The sequence below is a fragment of the Nycticebus coucang genome, chromosome 3 (genome assembly GCF_027406575.1).
Source record: "Nycticebus coucang isolate mNycCou1 chromosome 3, mNycCou1.pri, whole genome shotgun sequence".
Lineage (NCBI taxonomy): Eukaryota > Metazoa > Chordata > Mammalia > Primates > Lorisidae > Nycticebus > Nycticebus coucang.
Window position 1 is genome coordinate 150,858,560 of NC_069782.1, and position 15,871 is coordinate 150,874,430.

The window sequence follows — 15,871 nt, forward strand, 5'->3', positions numbered from 1 at the left end:
TTGTAGCACTTTGTTTTCAAAGCCACTAGAATCATAAATGACATGTTGTACTAAGAAGTATATGGCAATACAGTTAGAGCTATCATATTTAAGGATATTATCAGATTTGCTCCAGTTAGAAGCATGTTGAAATTAACATTCACAACTAAGTTATTTCACCAGTTTTTAAAATGATTGAATAGTGCCGTTTGTTACCTTTAGAATCTTAAAGCATATGAATTGATGACATATTCTGACTAAATAAATGAAATTAAATAAAAAGTAAAAAGACTGTGCTATTATTGGTTGCAGAGAAATTCAGAGATGCAAAACCTTTTTGTCAGATTGCCAGCAAGTAATGTTTGAAAATATTGATTTCTGCTTATTAAAGAAATCTGGCCTTTCATTGTTATTCTGTATTTTCATTTTTTGTCTTTCTAAAATGTGTAGGATAATTCCTACTGTTGATTGTAAATATACTCTTAAATAAAATGATAAAATGTGTAGGCTCCCTTTCAAACACAATTCAGTTGCAGATGGAACACTGTATTCTAGTTTAGGCTGGCTGAGTCTTCAAAGTGTCATAAGCTGCCAAATTCATCTTTGGTGACAGAACTGGTTTCCTAGTGGAAGTGGTTGTTGGCTGTCATTGCTTCAATCTCACCCCTAAACATGCATTGCTTTGCGAAAGAACTTGCACATTACGCTGCATGGCTCACGCTTCTGCTTTGTGTGTGTATGTGTGTGTTGTGTTTGTTTTTCAGAGAATCGAGTCTCACACTGAGTTACTAACCTTGTCTTTAGTGAATGACCATGTCTGACCAACACTCCTCTTTACAGGAGCATTCAGAATCCAAGCACGCTTTCCGTCCTTCCAGCGCAGCCACCGCCTCACATTCCACAGCCACTCGCAGCAACTCTTTGGTCTCAAGCTTTACCATGGAGAAGCGAGGATTTTACGAATCTCTTGCCAAGGTCAAGCCAGGGAACTTCAAGGTCCAGACTGTCTCTCCAAGAGAACCAGCTTCCAAAGTGACTGAACAAGCTCTGTTAAAACCTCAAAGTAAAAATGGCCCTCAGGAAAAAGATAGTGACCCAGTGGACTTGGATGATGCAAGCCTTCCCGTCAGTGACGTGTGAGATAGAAGCTGGGGGAAGCTGTCGCCTTCGCCATCCTCAGTTTCCTTCCCTGAGGCCTTTAGCCAAAGATGATAAAGGGTGAAATGTTTTTAATGCATATGTTATACTGCCTCTTAGATGTACCCTTTATAAAAAGCTGGTAAACCAAGAATCTAGGGAGTAGCCAAACTAAATATAATTTCTTTAAAAAAAAAAAAAAGAAAGAACGGGAAAGTGCTAAGAGTCTCAGTATCATCTGTCTGAAGCTTTGTGTGTTCTCATGTGGGTGGTAAAAATGTGTGTGTGATTTTTTTCTTACTGACTTTGGCGGTTTAACAATATAAAACATGAAAAATGCTTATTGATAATTTTGATCATTTAAAAATTGCTATGACTTCCTATTAGATGTTTGATGTTTATACATTCTTTTTGGTTAATGTTACTAAATGAAATATCTCCAGACTGAATAACTAAACTCATGAACTCTGTGGTGCTTCAAATTTATAATATAATTTGGACTGTTTTGAAATTACAACCATTTTTGATGCTCTGGATTTTGAGGTGAGTGGTAAATTTTGCAGAAATGGTATTATCAGTGAGGGTTGTGGTTGTACTGGGGTAGAGAAATGGGGAAAATTAGAAGTCAAACAACTATATCTTCGATATTTGTTTGAAAAAACTTAATCGGGACTTACAGCAGTTAATGCTTTTTATTTGGTAGAAAACTTTTGGGAGATCTGATTTTCTTACCAATGTTTTGTAAATAGTTCTAATTTCCATATTTAGATCAGTGAAAGACCTCAAGTTTATATGTAAAGAAGTAACTGCCCTTAGTCATGAAATTCTGTGGCCTCTACTTGTTGTCACTAATAACCTATATTCAAGTGCCTGTGTTTTTTCATCTTGTTTAGGAATGTTTTGAGATTAATGTGCTTAAAAGTTCTATGTGATTGGTTTTAAACATTGGGATAAAATTAATTTTCATCAGCATAGTTCAATGTGTTAATAAATCAGATATCATTTTCTGTTAGAAATACCAGAATGCTGGGGGTATTCTGTTACCTGTGCAATATATATCCTTTAAAAACAAATTTGAGTATACATTTAGTCCTGGGGATATCACAAATATAAGCACCTCTTTAAAGAATCCTGAGTTTCAGGTGTTGAATTATAGACCAGTTTGAGCAAGTACCATTTTTTTTTTTCAGTCTTAAACATTTGCTTTAAGAAAACAGTCTTGAATTTCATGTGCTGCTATTTTTATGATATTTTGCCATTTTATAATACTGTTTTGTTTTGATTTCATACATATCACTGTTTGTCCTGTTTATTTTCTAAGATGACTTCTTATCTGAGGCAGAGAGAAATTTCCTGCTATGGTAGTATGGCCCAGAAGGGAAGAGGCATTGTACCAGAACTACATACTGTCCGTTTAAAAACTGCATAAAGAAGGCACCACTCAGTTTTTTTTATTCATAAGCTAATATTTTTAAAAGGTATATTTAGATTTTTTTCTCTTTTGCAGCTACATTTTAAAATGATAGAATGAAAAAGTTTTAAGCAGTTACTTTTTCTGCTGATATATCCATCATAATGGTTTTTTTGAAAGTTCCCTTTTCATGAACACTCCTAAGAAATCTTTGCAATATTCACGAGCCTGATAACTGTTTTCTTTCGTACAGCTTCTGCCTTGTGTGTTTATTTTAGCATATTTTGGTATTGGCAATTTGATATATTTCTCAGTGGCAAAATATTAGCTCTATTTTGGGACTTTTTATAGAACTACCTTTATTCTAGTAGGAAATATTCTTGTGATTGTCAGGGTCTCCTTATATTTATCTCAGTTCCTTTATAAGTCTATGGAAATTATTTAATTATTTTAAAACTTACACTTTTGTAAATATGTCACATCTGAGTTGTCAAAAAATTACTTGGAATACCTTAATTTTTGCTGCATTTTTTTCTGTATATATAACGTGTCTTCTGGAATGGGGATAGATGCGTGCCTCCCAATGTTTACTGTTATCTTTATACACGTCACACTGGTTGAACACTGTAATGACTTGAGAATAAACTCAGAATTTATTCTAATGTATTTCTCATTTTGTCTAGTCCAGCTCTTATGTGAACAAGTAAATAAAACTAGTACGGAAAGTGGTTAATTGCCTTGAATTTACATGTTTAAGGGCAAAGTAATAATTTGGTAATCTTTGAAAGAATAAGAAACTTCAGATCTGTGAATTCTTTTTTTTTTTTTAAAGAAAATACTTGCCTATTTTGCTTAATTAAAAAAAAAAACAAACATGTTCTCAAAAGCAAAATTATGTTGGTGTCAGAGCATAGTTCAAATCACCTGGGCCGCTTATAGTACTTGGTTATTGTTTAGCCGAGGCATGATATAAGACTGAATGCAGAGGGCCTTTTGATCCCCAGTTGGGCACTGAGATGTACTCATTAAAGACTTCGTGTCCAGTGTTAGAGGCTGCTTCTCACAAATATTCCCTGTTGGTAATAAATACCCTGTGTCTGTCTCAGTAACCACCATATCCAGAGCCTAGCACAGTGCATCATGCATAAATAAAGCTCGGATTACTTCTTGAATGAGTGAGGACAGGGTATAAATACAGAATGTACAGACTTTGGACATTATAGAAAAGTGTATCCCAGTTTCCTTTAAAATATAAAGCTTACTTTTGAAATGTGGAATCTTTTCTAGAGAGCAACCTTCAATCATTTTAGATGTCTTGTTTTGCTGCCTTAATCTGGCTTATGGTCAAATCCTACTGCTTTTCCCTGTGTGTTTGTATTATGCCCTTGGAGATGCAGCCTAGAATGCCATTGAAAGTGTCTCCTCTCACCTTTTCATGTCCTATTGGGGCTCTTCTGGATCACCTTATTCCTGTCATTGCTCAGGGTAAGCATCAAAGTAGAAACTTTTGTCACAAAAACTGAGTGACATCTTAAAGATCAGATAGGCCAAACCCCTGCCGTCATCAGTGCCAGCTAAGAGAAATGAAGGCTCCAGGAAGGAAGAGGATTTATACTAACCCATGGAGCAAGTGAGCAACAAAGCTGGAATTAGTGGCTTCTCACTGTGTTTGAGAAAGGCATTAGAATCTTTACCCTGGAGTAACTCAGCCTATTGTCCTTTGAGAGTCCCTCCAGCCGTCTCCCAAACATAAGTCATTTGGTATGCTACTTCTTTCCTCTCAATCTCTCTCTCTACTAAGGCCCCTTGTTCTCTGAAATGCTTCTTCATCTTAGGCCTTCAGGTCTCTATTGAGTCAAATGACTTATGAAAATCTAGTTATGGAACAGCAGCCTAACTATGATAGTTGGTATGTGTGTTCTGATTTGCTGCTGCTACATCGGAACATAATTTGCCCTAGAATGCAAGGAACTTGAGGTTTGGGTCTGTGTGTTAATACTTGGTAGAAACCTGTTTTCTGTATTTCTATTACACCGTAGATATTTTATGTTTGATATTAATTTGATAATGCCTACATGTGGCATGTTCAACACTTGGAGAATGCATGTATTATTGGTTTTATTTGGGAAGAACTTTATTTCCAAGGACTGACCTGGTTTAGCAAATAAGGTTTTAGTTTCTTATTACATCCTTCCTGTCGGTTTATTTTTCTTGAAAGATTGAGATTATCAACAGTGCCGTTGCCTGAATCGCTCATGATTTCTTGTTCACACTAGCCATGGGAGGCAATCATAACCAGGATAATAATCTGAATCACGTTTGTCTGGGAGTCTCCCTCTTTGGAAGTGACTGATGTTCCAACCTTTGGTTCTCTCCTTCCCATTGGGTTTGGAGATTTCATTATTATTGTCCTGTTTGCTGTGGTTTTGTTGATGCTTCTCATGTTCCTCTAAGTGGTTGTGCTTTGAAAAAGAGCTACATTTTCAAATTAGTGGAAACTAAACTATTAAAATTAGACTAATAATACACAGTTAAGGCAAAAGCACTGCCTTTCATTAGAAGTTTCTTTCTGCCTTAGTGTCTTGTTGGTCTGTACTCAATGGCTGTCTTAACCTGGGAGTCCTAGGCCCTGGATTCAACTCTATCTCTGCCGTATCTGACTTTAGGCCAGTGTCTCTGTGTTTTGGAACTTCACTTTCTATATTATATAAAAATGACAATCAGATAAAAGATATCTCTCTGCCTTGGAAATTTTCATTAACTGATACAACTTAATTTTTTGCCCTTTAAAAGTAATTTAAATGTTTTATCTTAAACCCAAAATGGGCAGGAAAAGTTCTAGATTTTTTTGCCTTAACAAAAAACAGATCCCTTCCTCAGCTTTTCTAGCTGTAGGACAGGAATTTTCTTGAAGTGGTACTTGTGCCTTTATCTAAAGTTCTGTTAATAGTTAATGAGGTAAGAAGTATTTCCATGAGAAATGTGTGTCTTTGCATATACACTTAGTACCAGATTTGGTATGACTACCAGATCTTTGTGTTTGGAAGGGTTTGTTAGTCCATGCAGGATTTGTGTATGCTGTCGCATTTTAAATGATTTATGAAAATTATTTTTCAAACATCAAGTAAGATATATATTGAAAATGCTGCTGAACCGAGGTTAGCACTTAGAGTTTTGATTGAAATCCTAATTATCTTTTGATGTGTTTAAGTGAAGTGTGCCTTACCATATTAGATTCATGTGATAACAGCGCCACCTCCTGGTTATATTATTGCTAAATTCAAAATGAAGTAAGGTGGAGTCTATTTTTCACTTTTATCTCACCCATCATAGAAAATTAGAGAAGATACGTAATTGCCTAGGGTAGTTTGAAATCAACATAAAATCTAACCCAACAGTTACAAATGGCTTTCTAAAGTTAAGCTTTTTATTTGGAGATAATTGTAGATTCACAGGGAGTTGTAAGAAATAATACAGAGAGAACTTGCGTACCCATTCGGTTTTTCCTAATAACATCCTGAAAACCTGTGATACGGTATTATAACCAGGATATTGACACTGATACAGTCAGGATACAGAACAGTTCCATCACCACAAAGATCCCTTTCTGTTGCCTTTTTACAGTCACATCCATCTCCCATTTGACAGATTTGGAAACAGAGTTGGTCACTTACCCAAAGTCCCATGAGGCTTAAAATGGTATCCTTTTGATATCAAAGTTTGGACTCTTAACTTCTATGGTATTACTGCCTCAGTAGGAGTCAAAAACTGCACTTTGCTAATACTGTATTATCTTCAGATAAAACGAAATGAATTTTTATTCAATCTATTTTCAACCTTTGTAAAGCCATACTATTTCAAGTAGCACATTTCTTTTTTTTTTTTTTTTATTGTTGGGGATTCATTGAGGGTACAATAAGCCAGGTAGTAACACATTTCTTTATGCATGCCTTCAAGTTAACATGTGAGAGTCAAATCATAGGTAAGTATACTGATCACAACTTCCCTGAAAGATTTCAAGCCCTGATATTTGGCATTATATAAATTAATAAGCTTACCAGAACAAGGTAAATAGTAAGTAAAATTATTAGATTAAAATAGCCTTAAGACCCGGTGTTGTAGCTCATGTCTGTAATCCTAGCACTCTGGGCTGCTGAGGTAAGTGGATCACTTGAACTCAGGAGTTTGAGACCAGCCTAAGCAAGAGCGAGACCCTCTCTATTAAAAACAGGAAAACCAGCCGGGCGTAGTGATACATGCCTGTAGTCCAGCTACTCAGGAGGCTGAGGCAAGAGGATTGGTCAAGTCCAAGAGTTTAAGGTTGCTGTGAGCTATGACACCTCAGCACTCTATCCAGGGTGACAGAGTGAGACTCTGTTTCAAAAAATAAAGTAGCTTTAAAATGCCAAATTCTTGAGTTAGTAGTTTTAGAGACTAATTATGAAGATCATTAGTTGGTGTGGGTGAAGAGTGAGGTGTTCTTCCTTGTGAAGAAGCTTTTGACCAGATGTCATCTAGGTCAAATCAGTGCCTTCAGGGTCCAGCATGCAGCACACAGGAGCCCCAAGCAGATGATGATGTCCACGAGGACACCTTGCCAAAGAAGTATAAAGTGTACTATGTGATAAAATCTAGCATGGAAAACTACACATCCAGAGACAAATGGTCTGTGGATGATGGCAGGGTAAGAGAAGCTTTGTGGTAGATAGGGCCTTTAGAAGGCCCCCAAAGAGAAAAGGGTGCTTTTAAGTCAAAACTGTGTGACAAGGCAGATTGGTAAATGTTGATGTGAAATTCGAAAGGTCCAAAGTGGTGCATAAAATTTAAACTGTTCTCTTAAAGGTTCATGGCTTTTTTCTCTCTGGTGAACTATGGTGCTTGTACCTCTCATGCTAGTTTTCTTGAGGAGGGAGGGTTGAAGAATGTGGGGAACTTTCCATGATTCAGGAATTTACCACATAAGCCTTGCTGGGCTTTTTCCCCCCTATCTTTGGTACCTTCATGGCTCACAAAAGTTACATATGAATGTAACCTGTTCCCTGTTAGAACTTATTTACTATTATTTCCAAATAGGAGGCTTTGGTCCCGTGATGTCTGTCTCTTGATGACTTTCACATACATCCTGGTCTTGGTTCATGTTATCTCTCATGCTATGTTTTCTTCCCATTCTTTATTTGTATTTTGAGGGTGGAAGATTTTCCCATGGGTTAGATACAGCAACTGAGGGGAAGTAAAGCATTTAAGGGGAACAGACAGGTTTTTTTTGCTTCAACAACTGAAAGCCATGAGCTGAAGTAGCAAAGGCTACGGGTAGGGCAGTTTGAGGGAGAAGACCATGATTACTGTATCCAATGTGTGAAGTCTGTGATGGCTGTTAGACATCCAAAAATAAATGGCAGGCCATGGGTACATAAATCTTGAGAGAAATAATTTATTGGAAATAAAAATTTGAAAGTCTTCAACATCTTCGATGCTTTTTAAAGCCTTGAGACAGGATAAGATCACCTTTAGAGAGACTGGAGAAGAAAGAACGCAAGAGGCTGCGTGGAATGAGCCCTGGGCTCTCCAACATTAAAGGCTGTGGAAGAAGATGAGGAAGTAGCTGTGAGCATGAGAAGGCTGGAACACAGGGTCAATAGGATATCAAGAGTATATGGTGTGTTGGAAGGAAAGAGAAGAAGATTAGTCAAGGAGGAGAGGGTAATCAGACGTGTCAAACAACAAATGCCCGCTGTGCTTCACAACATGCCTTGGTGACCTTGATGGGAGTGGTTCTGGGGGAGTCGGGGTTGAGGAGCACAGAGAACTCATGAGTTTTGCTGCAAGGGGAACGCAGATGGGATCATGGTTGCTCCTGTTGAAAGTGAAGACCTTTTTTTCTTTTTCTTTCTTTTTTTTTTAATGGAAAGCAGTTTTTTTGTTGATGGAATGACCTAGTAGCAAAAGAAAGATCAGCGAAGCAGGAGACAGGAATTGTTGGAACAAGGAGGTGAGCAGAGATGAAAGCTAGGGCACCAGTAGACAGCTGGACTTTGCAGAGGCACACAGACGCTCTGGTGTAGAGAGGCTCAGCATGCCGGCAGATGTGGAGGGTGGAAGGCTGTTTACCTGTCTCAGTCAGGGAGGAAAAAGAACCTTCAAATGCCAGTAAGATGGGAGAGGAGACGCAAGAGGTCCGAGAGAATAGATGTGAACTTGTCTAGAAGGAAGGGACTAAGGAGGTGTAGGTGTCTGGGGTGGTGCGGAGAGCCCGTCAGCTCTGTGCTCATGAATCACAGGGTTAAATAACGGCAGTAACTGTAGTCCTTGTTGCCACGCTCCTGACCTCACTGGAAAGACCTCTGGTCTAGTGGCTCCCCGTCAACGATGCTGCTGGCTTTTGGACAAACGGAAATATTTTATTAAACAGGTATCCAACTAGTCATATTTTATCGAGTGGTTTTTCATGAAGAATGGTGGCTGAATTTTGTCAGGTATCTCTGGAAATAATCTTTTCCTTCTTTAATTGGTAAAAAATGCTAATCCAGTTCCTAATGTTTAGCTATTATTACATTTCTGGAATAAATCTCATTTGGCCAAGATGTATTATTTTTTTAATATGCTTGATTCTGTCTATTATTTTATTTGGGATTTTTGCATAAATATAAGTGATACTGGTCTATAGTTTTCTTTCATGTGGTCTTTGTATTGTGGTGTTATACTAGTTTTATAGAAAGAACTTTGGAGGTTTTCTTCTTAAAAGCTGTTCCAGAATAGGCTAAAAATAATTGGAATTGGGTGCTGCCTGTGGCTCAAAGGAGTGGGGCACCAGCCCCATATGCTGGACGTGGCGGGTTCATACCCAGCCCCAGCCAAAAACTGCAAAAAAAAAATTGGAATTATCCATTCTTTAAAGAATTGGTGGGTTTTTCCTATGAAACCCTTTGGACCTGATGTTCTTTTGAGAGTTTACTTCTGGGAACTTCCTTATTTCCTCTATGAAAATTGATGTGCTTAGGTTTATCTTTTCTGGGGTCAATTTTGATAAATTATATCTATAAAACTATGCATTTAATCTAAATTTTCTATTGCATTTACATGGATCTGAGCAGAATATACAGACCTTATTTAAAGAGAAGCACATTGCAACCCCACTTTGTTTTCAACTCAGAATACACAACTACTGTGAAAACTTTATGTGGTAAGTTGTGATATCTTCTGATTTTTACCTGGCAGCAACGTGATCACAAAAACACCCCCAGAAGAAAGTGGTAGTAGTCAAGTATAAGCAGGCCATCTAAATCAACCTTACATTCTTTAAAAAATGATATCAAAAGGCTCCGTGCCTGTACTCAGCGGCTAGGGCACCACCCACATACACTGGAGCTGGCGGGTTCAAACCCAGCCCAGGCCTGCCAAACAACAATGACAACTACAACCAAAAAAAAAAAAAAAGCCAGGTGTTGTGGCAAGCACTTGTAGTCCCAGCTACTTGGGAGGCTGAGGCAAGAGAATTGCGTAAGCCCAAGAGTTTAAGGTTGCTGTGAGCTATGACGCCACATAATTCAACTGAGGGCAACGTAGTGAGACTCTCAAAAATAATAAAAATAAATTCAACCTTCAAAGTAGAGTGTGTAGTTTCTCATAAAAACTTCTGATCCCTGGAGAACATGTCTAGATTCCCTATTTCAGAGATACTATCCTTTAAATAGTGTTTAAACTTTTTAGCTTATATCACGACCCTCTGCTTCCCCCTTTTCACACAGTGAAGTCCTGTACTGCGTATAGCCTTCATTCCAATTCACCTGAAGTGTCGGGGGGGTTGTGAAGACCCCAGCCCCAGTTTGAGCTTCCTCTGGGTGTCACTAGCAAGTGGCCCCCCAGAATCTGAAAGCACTTTGACTCGGCCAGCACAAAAAGAGGAAACCAAGCGGTAGCAGCAGCGATGGCACAAAAAAAGGAAGTCAGGCAGCAGTGTCCATTTAACAGAAAGCTTAATTCTTCTAAGAGCACACGACGAGGGAGCAGGGATCTCTACGCCTTATAAACTTTTTTGCTCGTATTTATTGCCTGATTACTACCTTTGCCCTGCCTACTTCTAATATTTATGTATTTCCTAACTCATGTTCATACCTTTCATGCAGGGTCTTGATCAAGCTGACTCCACACTACACATAACTAACACCTTTGGAAAGTCTCCGAGATCCTGATCGGGCAGTGATTAATCATGGGCTGCTGACTGGCTTCTTCATGGGGAGTTGCTACGGATCAAGCCCTCTGTAGGGGTCTTAAGAGTTGACTAGTACCTGAATTTCAAAACTTTCCAACCACACTCCTGGCTAGCAGCCCAGAATAGTCTCTGTTCCCTACCCTGCTTATGTCTAAGCTAAGGACATTTCCTCTGTCCCCGCAACTGCCCACTTTCCTTTGTCTCGGCAATTGTCTGCTTTTCTTTTTCCTCTCTCACCCTGTTCCCTGTCTCTAACTTGGACCATTCGTTTCCTGGTTCTCCCACCTCCCTCTAGTGTTCTGGCTGTTCCTCTGCCTGAATGCCATTTTCCTAATGATCATTATCTGTTAACTCTACCCATCCTTCCATTCTCGCTAAAATGCAACTTTCTCCTTGAGGTGTTAGGATTATAATGCTTTCTCATCTTTTCCCACCACAAGCCTTGATGACCGCAAAGCACCTGCTTCCCTTCTCCCTTCAGTACAGTGCAAATGGAATTGACCGTAAACTTTTGCTCTTCATCTCTGGGATGACTAAATAAGCTTTTTTCTCTTCACTAAAGTCCCTTTTGAAAGCCAATGACTTCAAAATTTGGAAGAGATCATAAAATGAAAACAGCCACATCCAGCTCTTTGTTGATTAGTTTGGCTCAAAGGAGACAGAAAGAAGGAAAATTCAAACAGATTCTGGTGGTAATGGCCACTCTGTATAAGCCCTGTACTGATGCGGTGGTTTCAGCAGCTGGTCCTGGGCCTTTTTCTTAATTTTACATGTTCAATTTTACATTCAATTTCAGGGGCTTACAATAACTCCATGGGTTCCTCTCTGCCTGCAATAAGAGAAATTAAACTCTAATCCCCTACAGGTGTAATCCTCAAACTGTGGTCCCTGAGACCAACAAGTTCAGCATCACCAAGAACTTAATAGAAATGCAAATTATTGGCTCCAACTCAGTCCTACGGATCAGATTTTTCTGGGGGTGGGGCCAAAGTGATTCTGAGGCCCATTAAAGGCTGAGGTCCCCTACCTTAGGCTGCTTTTGCATGTACTGAACTAACCTCTCTCCTATGCATCTCAAGTGGCATCCGTTACATCGACTAAGGAAATGATCCCCCAATCCTTGTGTTCTGTGGTTCAGATGAGGAAGCCCAGTGAGAAGCGCTGATGCATGGCCTGCTCTCTCCAATCAAACGAGAAATACAGGTGGGAATACAAAGCTTTCTTTACTTGATAGTCTTTTTTTTTTTTTTTGGTAGAGACAGAGTCTCACTTTATGGCCCTCGGTAGAGTGCCGTGGCCTCACCCAGCTCACAGCAACCTCCAACTCCTGGGCTTAAGCGATTCTCTTGCCTCAGCCTCCCGAGTAGCTGTACTTGATAGTCTTTTATACAGTCAGAATTTTATCAGGAATCTTGGAAAGGTGCTTACTACCCCCTGACTCTGAGCTTTTCGCAGAAATGGAAAAGGCAAACATTGAGCTCTAGAATAGTCTTTTGTCATTTGATGGAATGAAGCATGTCACCTTCTCCAACTAGATAATGGGTATTAAATCTGCAAAAACTTTTGCCATGGAGACTGTGCTACAGGAGACGCTGAGTACCTTGAAGACTAATGTCCTTAACAGTTTTTGTAGAAAATGGCTAATTCTGTAGGTGGTTTTCCACAGCCACCCTTAGAACCAAGAACAATCCATTTAGTGTAATTCTGTGGGAATGAGTGTGCTCTGGCTGGAACACCTATTGCCTCCCTCTCTGAGCGTTTTGTAACCACCTTGCCACCTTCCGTGACTCAGTATACCACATGACAACAGGTGACATCCTCTGAGAGGCCTTTCCTGACCTCCCTGGCTGGCAGTGACCATGCCTTACTTCGGGGTCTCCAAGCTCCCATGAATACAGCGACATGACTATTTCTACACTGTATTTGGTAACTTTTTTTTTCTTTCACAAGACTAAGACTTCCTCACGACAAAGATCTTTGTTTTAAAAAAGACTAACCTTCACTGGGAGCGCTGGCTCACACCTGTAATCCCAGCACTCCAGGAAGCAGAGCCACGTGGATTGTCTGAGCTCAGGAGTTTGAGACCAGTCTGTGCAAAAGCGAGACCCCATCGCTACTAAAAATAGGAAAAAACTAGCTGGGTACTCAGGAGACAAACGCAAGAGGATCTCCTGAGCCCAAGAGTTTGAGGTTGCTGTGAGCTATGATAATGCCAAGGCACTCTACACAGGGTGACAGGGTGAGACTGTCTTAATTAAAAAAAAAAAAAAAAGAGTAGCCTTAATTTTTTTTTCTGATTTTAAGATAAACACATTATTGTGGAACATCCATGAAAGCAAAAAATAAAGTGCAAATAACTTATAATTTCATCCTCAAGAAGTGACATTTGCAGTGATTATCCCATCTCTTTCACTACATGTATATGTAAGTAGCTTTAATTGTGTGTAAAAATGTTCCCATCTTCTTTGTAAACAAGCCCAATGTCACGCATACACAACACACAAAATAAAAAAAGCAAAAATCACCTTTCTTAACACGTAGCTTTGTTCTGAATGCCTGTGTGTATCTATACTAGTGCGTGGTGGAGGGATCACGGGAAACCCGTCCTTTTCCCTTGGTTGGTTCACTGAAAGATCAACTCACAATTACAGCAGATTAATAAGAGAAAGGTTTAATTCCAAATACCATATGCAGAGGGGGAATGATAAGAATGATTAGCCAATGTTTCATCGATGGTCCGATACCTTTATAGATGTCTTTTGAAGGAAGGGAGACAAGGTGGAGTATGGGTGCAGTAAGTGGTTTCTGGGGAGGAGGACCCGGTGGGGGAAACGGATTGACTGGTAAACTTCCCTGAGAGACAGGTATTGTGTTTTAAATGATTTGGGCCATATCTGTTAGCATTCAGGGAGGAAAGGAAGTCAGGTCAGTCTGGTTTTATGCAGACAGAGGGAAAGCCCTTTCCACTTCTTTCTGATTGTGAATGGCTTTTAATTCAAAATATTCTTTATGTTCAGTAGTTGTATTTTGGGGTAAAATTTCCTTAGCTCCTTCAGTGGCAAGTTGACGTATTTGGGATCGTGATATGTGTGCATATGTATTGGAGGAGCTAAGGAGATTTTACCCCCAAATATGACTCTTTAAAGAATATTTTGAATTAAAGACCTTTCATGACCAGGAGGCCTTTCCTCTATCTACATAAAACCTGAGTAACCTGATAGCCCTGGCCCCAAGGTCATTTGAAGCACAATACCTGTCCCTCAGGTTAATCTACAAATCAGTCTGTTTCCACCCTCTACACACACACCCCCGCCCCCAACCCCTTACTGTAGATAGACTTTCCACAATCTCCCCCTCCCTTCCAAAAGGCATCTGTAAAGGTCTCTGACCCTCACTGAGACTTAGGTGATCATTCTTGTGGTCCCTTGCGCATGCTACTTGGAAATAAACTTTTCTCTTATTAACCTGCTATAATTGTGAGTTGATCTTTCAGCAAATCTTAACCAAGGGAAAAGGGCAGGTTTCCCCGTGATCCCCTCAATATATATTGCTCCATGGAATATATTGCTAACATCACAATGTTGTTTTGTAGCCTTTTTTCAGGTAGCAATATATTATGGACACCTTTACTTATTAATAAATATGTATTGACACCCCTATTTATTATAAAGGTTTAAAGCTTTAGTCCTCCCTTGCGTCTATATACAAAAAATTCTTTAACCATTCCTTTATTGGACATTTGTTTTAAATTTCCATTTTTAAAAATATTTTAACAATACCACAGGCCACATCTTTTCTGGTGGTTTATTCCCTAGACATATGTTTGTTGGTCTCAGAGGTGTGTATGTGCATGTCACCTCCTGACATTGTCAAAAGATTTTCTGGGAGGGATGAGGTAATTTACATTCCCACCAACAGGGCACCAGAGTGCCGGTTTTCTCACATCATGGACATACTGAGTTTTGTCAATACTTTTTTAACTTTTGGCAATTTGATGAGCAAAAAGTAGTATCTTGTGATTTTTATTTATATTTCCTGGAAAATTATTAGAAGTTAAGTTTTTTTAATGTTTTTTTTTTGTTGTTGTTGCAGATTTTGGCCGGGGCTGGGCTTGAACCCACCACCTCTGGCATATGGGGCCAGCGCCCTACTCCTTTGAGCCATAGGTGCTGCCCAAGTTTTTTTAATGTTGATTGTCCATTTCTATGTATCCTTTTTGTGAATTGCCTATTTTTAATTTCTATTGTCCAATTGCTGTTTGACATTTTCATATTTCTAAGAATTTTTATGTGGAAAATATTAATCCTTGTTCTATATTTACTTAACTTTTCCCTGTATTTAGCTATAATTCTTGTTTATCATGTGTCTTTTGCTTATGGTACTTTTATTTATGGGTATCTTTTATTCCATCCTTGGGTAGAATGCTGTGGCGTCACAACTCACAGCAACCTCAAACTCAGGCTTAAGTGATTCTCTTGCCTCTGCCTCCCAAGTAGCTGGGACCACAGGCACTGGCCACAACGCCCAGCTATTTTTTTTTTCTTTTTTTGGTTGTAGTTATCATTGTTGTTTGGCAGGCTGGGGCTGGATTCGAACCTGCCAGCTCTGGTGTATGTGGCTGGCACCCTAGCTGTTGAGCTACAGGCGCCGAGCCAGTTGACCTAATTTTCATAGACCAGACATGTTCCACATGTACATATCAGTACCGTGGGCCTAGTTCCCTGTGTTGACCACCTTTGTATGTTGACCCGTTTGTTATAGTCCCCTGGGTGGTCCATGTACAAGGGTTCTATTGTATATACTTGTATATATTTATTCTATTTTATTTTTTTACTTCTAAAAGTTAAATACAAGTGGAATAATTTAGGCAAATGGCATAAAGATCTAATATACTCCCCTACCCTGTGACCAAAATTTGGCCAGTTTTCTCTATGCTATTTGTTTGTTTGAATAATTTGTTTATTTTTTGTTGTTGTTGTAGTTTGGCCGGGGCACCATTGGTATATGGGGCCAGCGCCCTACTCACTGAGCCACAGGCGCTGCCCATATGCTATTTGTGTTTAAAATCTATTTTTTCCCCCTGATCTGAAACACTACTCGTATCAGACACTGTTTCTTACAATGATGTCCATTTC

General features: G+C 39.1%; 1 protein-coding gene across 6 annotated transcripts in view; it reads left to right on the forward strand.

Moving 5' to 3' along the window:
- PLEKHA1 (pleckstrin homology domain containing A1) overlaps positions 1-3,249 on the forward strand; it is a 79,027-nt gene extending 75,778 nt beyond the window's left edge. For all 6 annotated transcript variants that reach the window (XM_053585147.1, XM_053585150.1, XM_053585148.1 and 3 more), the window contains one exon: positions 820-3,249. In XM_053585147.1, coding sequence (XP_053441122.1) covers positions 820-1,019 — 200 coding nt within the window. In that variant the 3' untranslated portion in view covers positions 1,020-3,249. The remainder of the gene's footprint in view (positions 1-819) is intronic.
- The last annotated feature ends 12,622 nt before the right edge of the window (positions 3,250-15,871 follow it).